Here is a 14,288-nt window from a genome sequence, read left to right as displayed (position 1 = left end):
CCCAACACCTGTGCACTCACACACACCCGGCCTGGGGCTCACACTGCACGCCACACCCACTTCCTAGAGTCACACTCGGCCACACACATGCGCTCTCAAACTCATGCACACTCACGCCTCACACCCCGGTCACTTCATACACTCCATCAGCCGCAGAGGCGTGTTCACACTCCCGTGCACTCTGCACACGCACACGTCACACCGCGTCCGGTCGTGTCACCTACTCCCACCCGGCACACACGTGCGCTCTCACATTCACGCACACCCTCGGCCTCGCCCTCCAACTTTCCCCGCCGCGCCCTCTCCCACCCGCACCCGCACCCGCACGGGCTCCGGCGCGGCCCGCTCCTCCCTCCGCTGGGCGGGACCGCGCGGGACACCGGCGGGGGATGCGGGGGGATGCGGGCGGGCGGGGCGCCCAGCGCCCTCGGCCTGGTGCCCGCCCCAGGCCCCCGCCGCCCGCACCCCCCCGCCGCGGGGGCTGGGTCCCGGTGACGGAGGGGCGGGGGGCGGCGAGCCAGGCGTCCGCGAGGCAGGGGCTGGGGGGCCGCGTGGGGTCTCCGCGCCCCTCCCGCCTACCGTGCTCAGCTGGGCCCCCATGGTGGCGCCGCGCTCGCTCCGCCGCCGCCGCCGCCGCCGAGACCGCCCGGCCGCCGCGCCCAGGCCCCGCCCCCCGGCGCGTCACCCGAGGAGGGGGCGGGGCGAGCGCACGCGGCGGCCCCGCCCCTCACGCAGCCGCGGGGAGAGGGAGGGGGCGGCGGGACCCCGCGCCCGGCCACTGGCGGCTCCCCGCGGCGCGCGCCTGGGCTCCGGCGGGGGGGTGGGCGGAGGGCCGGCTCCGGGCCCCGTTAGTCACGGGGGGGGGCGCCCCCGCTCGGTGGGATGCGGAACAGAAAATCCGGAAACCACCGGCCACGCCCGGCCGCGGTGCTGGCTCCACCCGCCTTCGCCTTCCCCGCGCTGCTTAGCTCCGGGTCCTAGGACCTCGCGGGCCCCTGCCTCCGGGCGCTGCCCCCACCCGCCTCTGGGCCAGCCCGGCTTACTGCTGCAAGGCCTGCCCGCCCCCGCCCCCGCGGGCTCCCGGGCGCTTCCCTGGAACTGAGGGCCCCCCACCCTGTTCCATGGGGGGGTGGGAGGGCTGCCCCCAGGCCCTCCGCATCCCAGGACACTGTAGGCTCCTTGAGGCAGGACTTTGCTGTTGTTGTTGATAAGATTTGTTTATTTGAGAGAGAGAGCCTGAGTGGGAGGAGGTGCAGAGGAGAGGGAGAGAATCCTCACGCGGTCTCCCCACTGAGCACCTAGCCGGATGGGGCTCAATCCCAGGACCCTGAGGTCATGATATGAACCGAAATGGAGTCTACTTAACCGACTGAGCCACCCAGTTGCCCCGGACTCTGCTTTGAAGTCCCCTGCATGCCTGGAGCCTAGCATATAGTGGTTGCTCAATAAATACTTGTCAAATAAATAAATAATAAATAAATAAATACTTGTCAAATGAATGCATTTAGCAGCTAGTACCTCCTCTGTTGTAGGCCCATGCCGGCCGGAGGGAGGCTCTCTGGCTTGGCCTCCTGGAATGGTCTTGGACCTGGATGTGAGCTCCTGGTAGTCTGACTGGTCCGACCGCCAGGGTGACACATTCCTGCCATGTGATGCTGGCCAGGCAGAGAAGGACTGGGCCTTCCAGGCAGAAGGAGCTGGGCAGAACTGTGGGCCGCCGGGGTCGGTGAAGGATCTCAAGATGGCTGGGCGAAAACTTGCTCTAAAAACCATTGACTGGGTAGCTTTTGGGGAGATCATACCCCAAAACCAGAAGGCCATTGCCAACTCCCTGAAATCCTGGAATGAGATGCTTATCTCCAGGTTGGCTACTCTTCCTGAGAAACCACCTGCTATCGACTGGGCTTACTACAAGGCCAATGTGGCAAAGGCTGGCTTGGTAGATGACTTTGAGAAGAAGTTTAATGCCCTGAAGGTTCCTGTGCCAGAGGATAAATACACTGTCCAGGTGGATGCTGAGGAAAAAGAAGATGTGAAAAGCTGTGCTGAGTTTTTGTCCCTCTCAAAGGCCAGGATTGAAGAATATGAAAAAGAGCTGGAGAAGATGAAGAACATAATTCCATTTGATCAGATGACCATTGAGGACCTGAATGAAGTCTTCCCAGAAACCAAATTAGACAAGAAGAAGTATCCCTATTGGCCTCACAAGCCAATTGAAAATTTATAAACTTGAGGAGAAAGCAGCCCCGGCCCTCATATTATAAACATTGGACATTAAAAATAATGATACGGAAGAAAAAAAGAAAAATAAAAGAAGGAGCTGGGCAGAACATGGAGGTAGAAATCAGGTATGGTTTCAGTTTTACGGATCACAATTTTCTTCTTCTTCTTTTTTTTTTTCTTCTGTAATCTCCATGCCCAACCAGAGACTCAAACTCATGACTCATGACCCCGAGATCAAGAGTTGCATGCTCTACTGACTGAGCTAGCCAAGTGCCCCTTATTGATCACCGTTTTATTAATTTTTTTAAAGATCTATTTATTCATGAGAGACACAGACTAAGAGAGAGAGGCAGAGATGTAGATAGAGGGAGAAGCAGGCTCCTTGCAGGGAGCCTGATGTGGAACTCGATCCCAGATCCCAGGATCGCGAACGGAACCAAAGGCAGGCATCCAATCGCTGAGCCACCCAGGGGTCCCTGATCACAGTTTTAATGTTACAAAGGAAGTAATCAAATCGGAAAGCTTGACTTCAAGTAACTTCCCACTGGTAGGTGCTTCTTAGGACAAGAGCCCTTGTCCACAGGCATCTTCCACTGAGGCCCTAGGAGAAGAAGATCACCCTTGACCTCCTCATTTTCCCCAGTCACTATTGGTTTTATTCATGTTCTTTATTTTTTTTTTAAGATTTTTAAAATTTATTCATGAGAGACACAGAGAGAGAGAGAGAGAGAGAGGCAGAGACACAGGGAGAGGGAGAAGCAGGCTCCATGCAGGGAGCCTGACATGGGACTCGATCCTGGGTCTCCAGGATCACACCCTGGGCTGAAGGCGCACTAAACCGCTGAGCCACCCGGGCTGCCCTTCTTCGTGTTCTTTAATCATGATGATTATCACAAATGTGGACATGTGATGTTGGGAGTTTGTTCTCCTTATGAAATTTGGAGGTGACTAACTTGGCTTTCTCCTTTTGATTATAGGCCATGATCCTCACAGGATCCTCACAGGCCATGAAGAATTCCCACACAGGGCTTTTCCTCGAAAGATTCATCCCTTAAATGGCATTAAATAAACAAAAAGTTAAATATCATTTAGATTAAGGCTATAAACGCTAGTCTAGCAAACAATCTTACACAATCAGAATTAAGATGGAATCTATTTTTCAGCCTTATATTATTATTTAAATTATTAGAAGCATTTATAGACTCAAAGAGGAAATAGCTTTCCTCCTAAGGTTATCACATTATTACTGCCTCTTTTTTTTTTTTTCCAGAGATTTTATTTATTTGAAGAGAGAGCAGGAGTAGGGAAAGGGAGAAGCAAACTCCCCACTGAGGAGGGAGCCTGTTATGGGGCTCCATCCCAGGACCCTGAGATCATGACCTGAGCCAAAAGCAGACGCTTCACCCACTGAATCACCCTATTACTCCCTTTCTTAAGATCGTATTAACTAAAAAAAAAAAAAAAATCATATTAACTATCCACTTTTCTCTTTATCTGTTTGAATCTCTTCATTTTTTTTCTGTATATAAAATTAACATTGTTAATAATCCACATAAATTGTTGAAGCATTTTGCCCTCACTGTAATAAATCCTGTGTTAACACCTCAACCCACTAACACACTTCAGTATGTAAAGCACAAAAGGAAATTTAACTCCTAGTTACATCTGGAAGCTCCCCTAGAAAGTGACTCACCTCCCAGGCCTGGCCTCAAACGGTGTTGGCTCCTGCTTGGCTGTGTGACAGTCCCTGGCCACACATGACCTCAGGGAGGCCAGATCTGGTGTACAAGCAGACAAAAATTGAAGCTGAAGCCAAAACTGGAGGCACATTTTGTCTGCTTGGGGCACCCAGATGGTCAGGACATTTGCTTATAAGCTCTGGATGGTGCCAACTGCAGCATCATGAGACCCCTTGCATCCACATCATCCAACTAGCTTGATATCCAGGCCCAGCAGTCCTGTCCTCTGGCTGCCCCCAGCCCTGAAAAGGGACTGGTCCTGGTGCATTTATTTTGCCCAGTTATTGATCTGGGCCTCAACTCCCCACAGAGTTCCTTCCTGGGGTTTAGATCTGCTTGCAATGGCTGAGTGAGGCCCCAGGCCTGCTGCTATACACTATTAGCTCTGTAGTGCTAATACACTATTACAATTCCTATCCTCTTTCCTCTGAGCTCCTCTCTCCCCTCCTGTCTGATCCTGTGTGCATCTTGGGAGGTGGGATGTCTCTAAGGGAGTGGTAGGCAGTGCAGGTTGAGGGAGTTGTGGCTCTGTTTCTCTGGAGAAGGAGGGATAGATTTCTACCCAGACTCCGTGGGAATTGCTTATCTCTGCAGCAGGACTATAGGGTGGCCACAGTGTGGGGGAGCAGAGAGAAAAGCTAGGATAACATTGATTAGGTGGCCCCCTCCTGTTCTTGAGACACAAACCAAGCAGGTAAGTTTCACTGCCATTCACTGTGTGACAGGCTCAGGCCTTCCCCTTTCAGGATCCTCCTCTGAGAAAGGATGGCTGCAGGTGTGGGACAGGGCACTGGGTCTTCAAGACCGCTTCCACTTCTGATATTTTATCTTTGAGTGCCCTCAGACTTGGAAAAATACCCAAGGTTCAGAGAAATTGTAAGAATAGTACAATGAGGGGTGCCTGGGTGGCTCAGTCATTTAAGAGTCCAACTCTTGATTTCTGCTCAGGTCATGATCTCAGAGTAAGCCCCGAGGTGGGCTCCCCAATCAGCAAGGAGTCTGCTTGGGATTGTCTCTTTCCCTCTCCCTTTGCTGCTCCCTCTGCTTGTGCTCTAGAAATCAATCAATCAATCAATCAATCTATCTATCTATCTATCTATCTTTACCAAAAAAAGAATAGTACAATGGACGATCAGATTCACCAGCTGTTATCGTTTGACCTCTTTCTCTTTTTCTCCGCCTTCTTTGCTCTCTGTTTTCTTTTGCTGAATCATGGACAGTTAGTTGCAGATATGTGACCCTTCGTCTCTAAATACTGCAGCACATTTGTCCTAAGAATAAGGCCATTCTTTTCCATATCACTGTTAAATGATCAAATTCAGGAAATTTAACACCCATACAACACTGGTACCTAGTCCCCAGTCCACATTCCACTTGCTCCAGCTGCCCCTGTGATGTCGTCTCCAGCTATTATTTTTTCTGGCTCACATTCTAATCCCAGGTTAAACATGGAGTTTACTTGGCAGGTCTTTTGAGTCCCCTCTAGATCAGAGGGCGGGCGACCAGACTGTTTTCCTGTTGTTACCTGCCAGGTCTATCTACAATAAGGTACTATTGAATGTCCTAATCCCCCACATTGGTTTTAGCATTTGTTGATGCTCCTTGGATGAATCAGTTCTCATTAAGGTGGTTTAACTGGTTTACAAAGTGCTTTGGGGAAAGAAAAAAAAAAAAAAAAAAAAAAAACCTTTGTCCTAATCATTCCTGAAGGTCCTTTAGGGAGCCAAAGAACAGAAACTACCCCACAAGCCCATTTGCCTTCTGGGCATGGCCTGTTAGCTGAGAATCCACTACTCTACTCAGGTGTTTGATCCCTGAGAGAGGCTGAGAGGGTAGAGAAACTATTAGTTTCATTTTATTTTATTTTTAAGATTTTATTTATTCGTGAGAGATAGAGAGGCAGACATAGGGAGAGAGAGAAGCAGGCTCCCTGAGGGGAGCCCGATGCAGGACTCGATCCCAGGACCCCGGGATCAGGACCTGAGCAAAGGCAGACGCTCAACCACTGAACCACCCGGACACCTCTAGTTTCATTTTATAGAAGAGGAAATTGAAGGCCAGAATGCGGAGAGACGTGGGCAGCAGTGGAGCAGCTCCTCCCAAGGAATTTCTGGGCTCCAGCCCCTTCCATGGACCAGGGTAGGAGTTTGGAAAGGAGGCTTTCAAGCAGCCTGCTGGGCAGAGTTTCAGGGTCCAGATTGGGGCTCTCTAATCTTTGACAGCTCTCTAATCCTTGACCCCTCACCCCTATAAACTGTGTAGGACCTAGGTTGCCAGGTTTGGCAAATAAAAATATAAGGTGCCCAATTAAATTCGAATTTCAGCTTAATGATGAATAATTTTTTAGTATAAGTATGTCCCAAATAAAGCACTTAAACAGATTTAAGAACTAAAACCTCATGATGTTGGGACGCCCGGGTGGCTCAGCGGTTGAACGTCTGTGTTCGGCTCAGTTCATGATCCCGGGGTCCTGGGACCGAGTCCCGCACCAGCTCCCCGCAGGGAGCCTGCTTCTCCCTCTGCCTGTGTCTCTGCCTCTCTGTGTGTGTCTCTCAGGAATAAATAAAGCTTTAAAATAAATAAATAAAGCCTCATGATGTCTGGGATGTTTGGACTGACACAAGAGTCGCCAATTAAGATATAGGACACCCTGTTCAATTTTTAATTTCAGAACCGCAGAAAGAGAACTCCAAATCTAGAAAGAAGCAGTTGGTCCCTGGCTTCATTCGAGTAGCCAAGATGCTCTAAAGCTGAAGCACAAGTCCTCTCTCCGGACCGAGCTGGCCTATGTGGCCATTTAGCTGGTTTTCGACATCATCTCGCGAAGATTTTCCTGATCAACTTTCTCCAAGGCTTGTATTGAAGATGTCCTTGGTGGGCACGCCCCTTCACCCCGTGGAGTAGTTGCAAATGAGTGTGGGATCCGGGAGCCGCACCCCAACGACGTGTCTCTCCAGTGTTCCAGTTCCATGCGAAAGAGGATGTGGAGCCTTGGGGCCCCCATCGCGTCTGACCCGGAGCGAGATAGCAACTGGAGCGCCCCTCGGAGACCGCAGGAGCCTGCATTCCTGAGCTCTCAAACACCCCTATGGGCCACCACCTGGTGCTGCGGAAGAGTCCCTAGCAACAGCAGAGGTAAATAGCTCGGAGGGGCTGGCAGGCTGGAGGCTTAGGGGACAGGATTCTATTAATGTGTCCCAGGAATTCTCTGGCACCCCTCACTATCATCACTGATGATAGAGGGGGCAGGGGGCAGCAGTGGGGGCACCGAGAGAGATGGCAATAATGCAAAGTTACACATGGCTTTGCCATGAGGTCAGGGGTTCTTTGCACCCAGGGGTCCACAAGTAAGAGGCCCCCCACATATCCCCACAATTAGATCAGGGGTAATGATGGAGCTGCCTCCAGGAAATACAAGAATGGCCAGCAAGGAAAGGCTGGCTCATGTTTCTTTCCCACAGGGAGGCCCGTGGCACCCCGTGGAGAATTGGCCAAGGTCTCTCCCCTTGTCTTCCAGTACTCCCGGTTTACCTTCTCGCCTTATTGCTCATTGCTTTATGCCTTCTTTTTTTTTTTTTTTTTTTTTTTTTTTTTTTTTGCTTTATGCCTTCTTGACCTCCGAGTTTCAGTCCATTTCTTGCTATGCCTATTGCTTTCGCTCCACTCCCAATATTTGGTCCTCCGTTATCTTATTTTGCCAATTTTCCTTCCTGGGGTATGCCAGCTTCTGCACCCTCAAACAGAGAGAACAACTGATGACAATAAATGGAGGGGAAAAAAGGGTTGGAGGAAAAGGTGAACATTACTCATTTATGTTTTTATATTTGAAACCCCCTACCCTCTTACACTTTGTTTAGCACTAATGTGCCTTACATGATTGAAGATTCTATAAAAATGCTAAAGTTTGAAAAAAAAAAGTTTAATTTCAGGGAACCAATGAAAAGATTTTAAACTCGGATGCCAGGAATTAAAACATGCATGGCAGGGGTTATCAGATGCAAGAAATGAGGCAGGTGAAGTTGGTCGGGACTTGAATGCCGAGATGAGCTGCCCTTTGGAGAGCAGATGACAGCCTTGGAGGAAGGGACTTAAGTTTGGAGAGCCATTGCCAGACAGTTCTAGAAATCTCCCCCTGGAGGCGCCTGGGTGGCTCAGTTGGTAGAGCAAGCAATTCTTGATCTCAGGGGTCATGAGTTCAAGCCCTACGTTGGGCGTAGAGTTTACTTAAAGATTAAAAAATAAGTAAATAAATAAATAAATAAAGCTCCCTCTGGCCCTCGGGTGGTGGTGAGAATGAGCAGAAATGAGCAAGGCTGAAGGTCAAAGACCAATCCAGGGGCAGTTGCAGCGGCCACTGATATGCCAGGAGGTTCAGGCCAATGGTCAGGGGTGAAAGAGCATTCAGGAGGCAGGACTTATGGGGCCTGTGGCCCACCAGATCAGGAAGGTAGGCAGGAGGCTTCAGGCCTGGCATGGGAGGGAATCTGGGGGGCTGCAGGAGGGGGCAGCGAAGGCCCGAGAGGCAATGGGGTCCAGCATCTGGAGTTCAGAAGGGGCCAGGCCCAAGAAGGGAGAGTGGCCCTGGGGCAGGGAAGGAAAGACACAGGGCTAGGGTGGGATGGGGAGCTGTGTCTGGGGGGCATCCCTGACCACATGACCTCCTCCAGCTCCTTCTTGCCCTCTGAGGAGCTAGCTGGACTACCTGCCCCGGGAAGCGGGGGGGGGGGGGGGGAGCGTCTCCCAGCTCCTGGAGTGGGGAAGCCCAAACCTGCTAGACCACTTGTCTACCCCCATCCCTAGCTGAGTGTCTGGAGAGGCCCTGAAATGATTTGTTGAGAGCTAATATATTAACCTCCTCGGGCATTTGCAATCTGAAGAGAGAGGTTGTTGGGAAGTGGGGGGAGCAGCAGGGAAGGGGTGGCTTCCCAGCCAGAGACTGAAGCCCTAATTGTAGAATCTAGGCACCTGCTTGGTTGCTTTGATGGGGAGGGGGCACTGGGACAGGAGGTCAGCGCCAGGGTCACCAAGCCTGTTCTGCTGAGGCCTCTTTGCAAACCAAGCAGCCTGCTCTGGCACAATCTTCATGTGTGCAACAGGGAAGGTGATGACACAGCAACTGGTGTGGTGTGTCCTGTATGTGGTAAGCACAGGAGGAGTATTTGAAGACAGTCCCGGCCCAGGGGGTGGTCCAAAACCCATATGCCAGTAGAACGGGGTGGGCGAAGGAGCCCTGGGACAGCCGAGCTTGAGAGCAAGTCACCCCTTACCCAGGGCATCCTGTCCCCATCTTACAGAGGAGAGGTGTGGCTCAGAGAGGGAAGAACCTTGCCTGAGATCACATGTCCTGCAGCTGATGGGGGTTTGGGCTGGAGTTTGAACCCAGATCTACTTGCTTCTGAAACTCTGTTCTCCCCATGGCCTCCTGGCCCTGGAATTAAGCATCTATTTTTTTTCCTCTTCCCTGTTGCCCTGGGCTGCCCTACAGTGAATGGCAGGGACTAACTTCAGGGTGGAGGACTCTGTGTCACTGCCACCCCCCCCACCCCCCCAAATACTGCCTTCTCTAGATCAGAGATAGTCAAATCTTGGCTCTTTCCATGTGACCTTAGGCAAATCACTCCCTTTTCTGGGCCTATTTCCTTTCCTATAAAATACAAGATCCTATAGAATTTAGATAGATTCTTGACAGAACAAAGGTTCCAGACTGCTGGCCAAAGGATGGCATCCAGCCCACAGAAGAATCTGTTCTGAGTTTTGGCTTCATTTGAATTAATTGCCAACCCAAGATTTCTGGCTGCTTGTGACAAATCCCAGGCTCTCACTGTAATCAGCTCACAGTCTGGAGGCCCTTCAGGTAAGGGATTTGCAACCTCTGGTGAAGCGGGTTCTAAGATCCTCCCGAGGTGCCCACACAGGATGTAATTCTCCTACAGTTTGCTCCCTGGGAAGCAGGAGACCAAAGTTCTAGGCTTGGCTCTGCCCCAACCAGCTGCCCGATCTTGGACAGCCACCATTCCTCTCTGGGCCACATCTGCACACAGGGACCATCACACATCTCTCAGAGGCTGTGTTGGGGATTAACTGAGATGCCAGATGCACACCTGCATCGCAAAGCTGGATCTGTGGACAGGCGGAAAAGAGACCTAGAAGCACGATTACCTGCATGTCTATGGCACACCGAGAGCCAGGGCGGGACCTGAGAGATGAATGTGGCTCAGTCCCCAGAGACACACATAAGCAACAAGCTGGAAACAGTGGGGGGGGGGGACCCCAGCTCGGGGTGAAATCAAGGGAGACCTCATGAAGGAGGTGACATCTGGCCTGCCACCGCCAGATTCACTTATTCATTCCTCGTATCTTTACCAAGCACCTACTATGTTCCAGGCATCATTCTTGGTGCTGAGGGTCCAACAGTGAGCAAGAGAAAAATGCCTTTGGAGACCTGACATTCTAGTGGGGGAAAACAGAATACACCAGAAACAAACAAATAGATATAGAATGTCAGGTGGAAAAGGAAAGGCAGAGTAGGGCCAGGAAAGAGGTAGTAGTAGGTGTACCTCTTTTATGTAGGGGTCAGCGAGGTCTTCCTGAGGTGATGACATTGAAGTGGAAACTGGAAGGAAGTTAGCAAGCAAGCCCTGTGGATAATTGGGGAAAGAGCACTCCAGGCAGTGAGAACAGCCAGTACAAAGGTCCTGAGGCAGAAGTGTCTTTAGGAAGCAGTAAGAATGTTGGTTTATTCCATTTCTACGATGCTAGCTAGCTTCGATCACTTGGCTCAGCCATGTCTGCCAGGCTTTTCCCTTTGCCAGTTTCTTTCTCTCTTTCCATTTATTTATTTTTCTTTAAAGATCATTTATTTATTTATTCCTGAGAGACACAGAGAGAGAGGCAGAGACACAGGCAGAGGGAGAAGCAGCCTCCCCATAGGGAGCCAGATATGGGACTCGATCCCGGGACCCCAGGATCACGCCCTGAGCCAAAGACGTCAGACACCCAACCACTGAGCCACCCAGGTGCCCCCTCTCTTTCTATTTACCAAGCCATCTATGGATGACCTTTTGATACTGTGATTACCTGATTTGACTTAATCCTCATTGCAGCCCTCTGGCAGTTTTCAGACATGTCTGTAAATTCTTGATATCCTGTCCATTGAAAGATGGGGGCCTGGGTCCCCTCTCCTTGAATCTGGGTCCTATGATTTCTTGACCAATAGAATACGGCCGAGGTGACACTCTATCGTTGGTGGTGGGCGGGGTGGTGGTGGCGGCGGTGCCACCATGCTAGCAGCCCGCAGAGAAGCCCCCATGGAGAGGAAGCGAGGCCTCCGACCCTCAGCTCAGCACCAACGTGCCAGCCATGCGAGTATGCCATCTGGGAAGCAGGTCCTCTCTCCCCCCCATTGAGCAGAGCTGAGCCACCCCCCTGCAAGCCCTGTTCTAATTTCACATAAGTGAGAAAACTTGCTGTTTTACACCACTGCATTTCAGAGGGGTTGGTTACACAAGAATAGTTAACTGGAACAAACCCCATGAAGACAGTCTCCCCATTTGATAGGTGAGAAGCGGAGGCACAGAAGGTTGAGATAGTTCACCCAAGGTCTGCTAGTCAGTTAGTGGGAGAACTGGCACTGGTGTTCAGCCTCTTAATGTTGTATTTTGGTGATCAGCAGTTCTCAATTTTAATGCAGTCCGTTTAGCAATCTTTTCCTACGGTGAATATGTTTTGTGCAGATAGACTGTTTTGAAATTTTTTTTTCCATCTATGACTACATAACCTCTTTGGACGTTAAACACATGACGATGTGTAACAGTCGCCTGGTGCTCCGTCTTGTGGAGGGCAGTCATTTATTTGACAAGCTCCATTTACGGGTGTCTAGTTCTTTCTTAGTTTCTCACCACTTCGGACGAAACTGTGGGGAACACCCTTGCTTGTACATCCTTGCATTGTCCCAATTATTTCCTAAAGATTCATGCTTAGACATGCAAGCGCCTGGGCAAAGAGAGAGCAAAGTTCAGAGCTTCCTAGTAATGCAGCCAAACTGTCAGTGGGCATCCACGTGAGCCGGTAGGAGTTTTCTAGCACGGCAGTGACAAATCACGACAGGATGGCCACCTTCCCTAAACAGAAAGATAGTCTTTCCCAGTTCAGGGAGCCAGAAATCTGAAATCAAGTGTGGTTCTCTCTGGAGACCCTAAGAAAGAAGTTTCTACGCCTCTCATGGTTGCCTGCCATCTTTGGTGTTTCTTGGCTTGTGGCAACATCAGTCCAGTCTTTGCCTCCACTTTCACACAGTCTGTGTCCTCTCTTCTTATAAGGACACCAGCCATTTGAATCAGGGCCCACCCTAAATCCAGGATGATTTCATCCTGAAATCTTTTAATAATTACATCTGCAAAGATCTATTTCCAAATAAAGTCACTGTCCAAGGTTCCAAATGGATCTATCTTTTTGGATGACATGATTCAACCCCTGATAGGGCCATTCCTTATTCTCTCCTTGGCATAGCCCAGTTGTTGACAGCAGACAGGATACTTCCAGCTCGAGTCCCAGCTGTGAGCACCCCCAGACTCACACAGATCTGGGTGGATCTGTCCCAACCCAGCCGGATGGCACAAGCCTGGCTGAAGGCTATTTGTGTAGGAGTGAGAGCCGTTTGGGAGGGGAGCTACCCTTTGGGAGCAGGAGCTGGGCACCTGGGCATGACAACCTCCACCCTTCCGGAGCACTTTCCAGCACTTGTTCAGGCACTGCTGTGGGTGCCATAAGCGGTGAGCTGCACCCCAAAGCAAAGTTAGCCAGTGAGAGAGGAGGCAATTCTGAGTCCATCCGAGCCACCCCTGGGACCTGGGCCATGTGCTATGGAAGGCCATCCTGCTGTAACACATGTGACAACACTGGGCCCCAGCAAGCTAGGGCTGACACTTGCAGCCTCGATCATCATGGAAAGTCAGTGTCGGACCTTCCGCAGAAAGGAGGTAAACCATACTCAGGCTCCCCTGCTGGACACGCTGGCAGGCCACAGGCACCCCCGTGGGAGGCACCGAGGGTCTCAGAAGGTGTAGGACCCAGATCGAGGTCTTCCTGGGTGCCAGGGGCTGTTATAACTCGGTCCCCACAGTAAGCCAGTGTGGGCTCCACTTGGGGAAACTGAGGTCCTGCGCTATTTAGCAACACACCCAAAGTAACACAGCTGGCGAGCAAGGGGGTGGGGTGTGGGGGAGTGGGGAGGGGCTTCAGGGTCCAGGCCTTCAGCGCGTGTGATGCGGCCCCGCCCGCACAGAATCCTGACTCAAACCAGCCAAACAGGAAGGACTCTCCTACAGGCCCCTTGAGTGGCTCCCCAAGTCAAAGAGGCGGCATCTTCCCACACAGGTGAGCCTCCAGCTCCCCAGCGGGGCTGGTCCTAGGGAAGAAATCCTAGGAAGGACCCAGAGCGGGCGTCTGTCCATCTTTGGGTACTGGAACTCTGATTGGTCCAGTTTGTGTCCGGTCCCGCCCCCTAGCCAATCATTCTCGGGAGGGGGCGGGGTCAGGCGGGGGTGGGCGGTACCTCCCGCTGGAGTCACCGGCTGGTGAGAGGCGCGCGCAGGAGGGTCCCCAGGGGTCAGGTCCGCGGGCCTGTGACCACGGGGCAGGGGAAGTGAGCTGGCTGCCACCCGCTGGGGTCACCGCTGGTCCGAGCGCCGGGCAGACCCCCATGCCTGACCGGCCGTGTGACCCGGGCACGGAGAGGATGGGAGGGTGCTCTGGGAACCTGGGAAGGCTGCGGGCTTTGATGCGGAGGAAGAAGCCGGGCGCCACCGGCGCCAGGCGCTTTGTCTTTGCGGAGAGATAGCATCCGAGACGTTGATCTGGGCTCTGCTTTCTCTCTGGTTTCCCCTGTGTCTTCCTCCTTCCTTTTCCCGGTGCTCACCGTCCCGGGGAAGGGCGGGGCCGAAAGCCAGCAGCCTGTCTGGAGTAGGGAGAGGACTCCCAGCATGGACAGAGCTCCGTGAGATCGCGCAGAGGGATAAAGGCTCCTCGACCGGGGGCGTCTGGGTGCCTCGGTGGTTGAGCGTCTGCGCGGGCTCAGGGCGTGATCCCCGAGTCCTGGGGTCGAGTCCTGCATCATTCCTGATCCCGGAGTCCTGGGATCGAGTCCTGCATCAGGCTTCCAGCAGGGAGCCTGCTTCTCCCTCTGCCTGTGTCTCGGTCTCTCTCTGTGTCTCTCATGAATGAATGAATAAATAAATATTTTTTTAAAAAATAAGGCTCCCAGTCCTTATTTTACCTTTTTCCAGGTAGACCCAGGACTGGGGCAAGTGGCAGGAGGCCAAGGGAGGT

The 14,288-nt window shown here is 52.1% G+C and overlaps 1 protein-coding gene and 1 pseudogene across 1 annotated transcript in view; one reads left to right on the top strand and one right to left on the bottom strand.

Annotated features, from left to right (window-relative positions):
- The window catches only part of CYB5R3 (cytochrome b5 reductase 3), a 28,899-nt gene extending 28,232 nt beyond the window's left edge, over positions 1 to 667 (bottom strand). Inside the window, exon 1 of the mRNA XM_072843667.1 lies at positions 580 to 667. Within this exon, the coding sequence (XP_072699768.1) occupies positions 580 to 600 (21 nt within the window). The 5' untranslated portion in view covers positions 601 to 667. The remainder of the gene's footprint in view (positions 1 to 579) is intronic.
- A 6,135-nt stretch (positions 668 to 6,802) lies between these two features.
- LOC140642188 (proline-rich protein 32-like) lies at positions 6,803 to 7,762 on the top strand (annotated as a pseudogene).
- Positions 7,763 to 14,288: the final 6,526 nt, after the last annotated feature.

Source organism: Canis lupus, chromosome 11 (genome assembly GCF_048164855.1).
Source record: "Canis lupus baileyi chromosome 11, mCanLup2.hap1, whole genome shotgun sequence".
NCBI classification, from domain to species: Eukaryota; Metazoa; Chordata; class Mammalia; order Carnivora; family Canidae; genus Canis; species Canis lupus.
The sequence above is the reverse complement of the archived record's forward strand: the minus strand, read 5'-3'. Positions and strand labels throughout refer to the sequence as shown.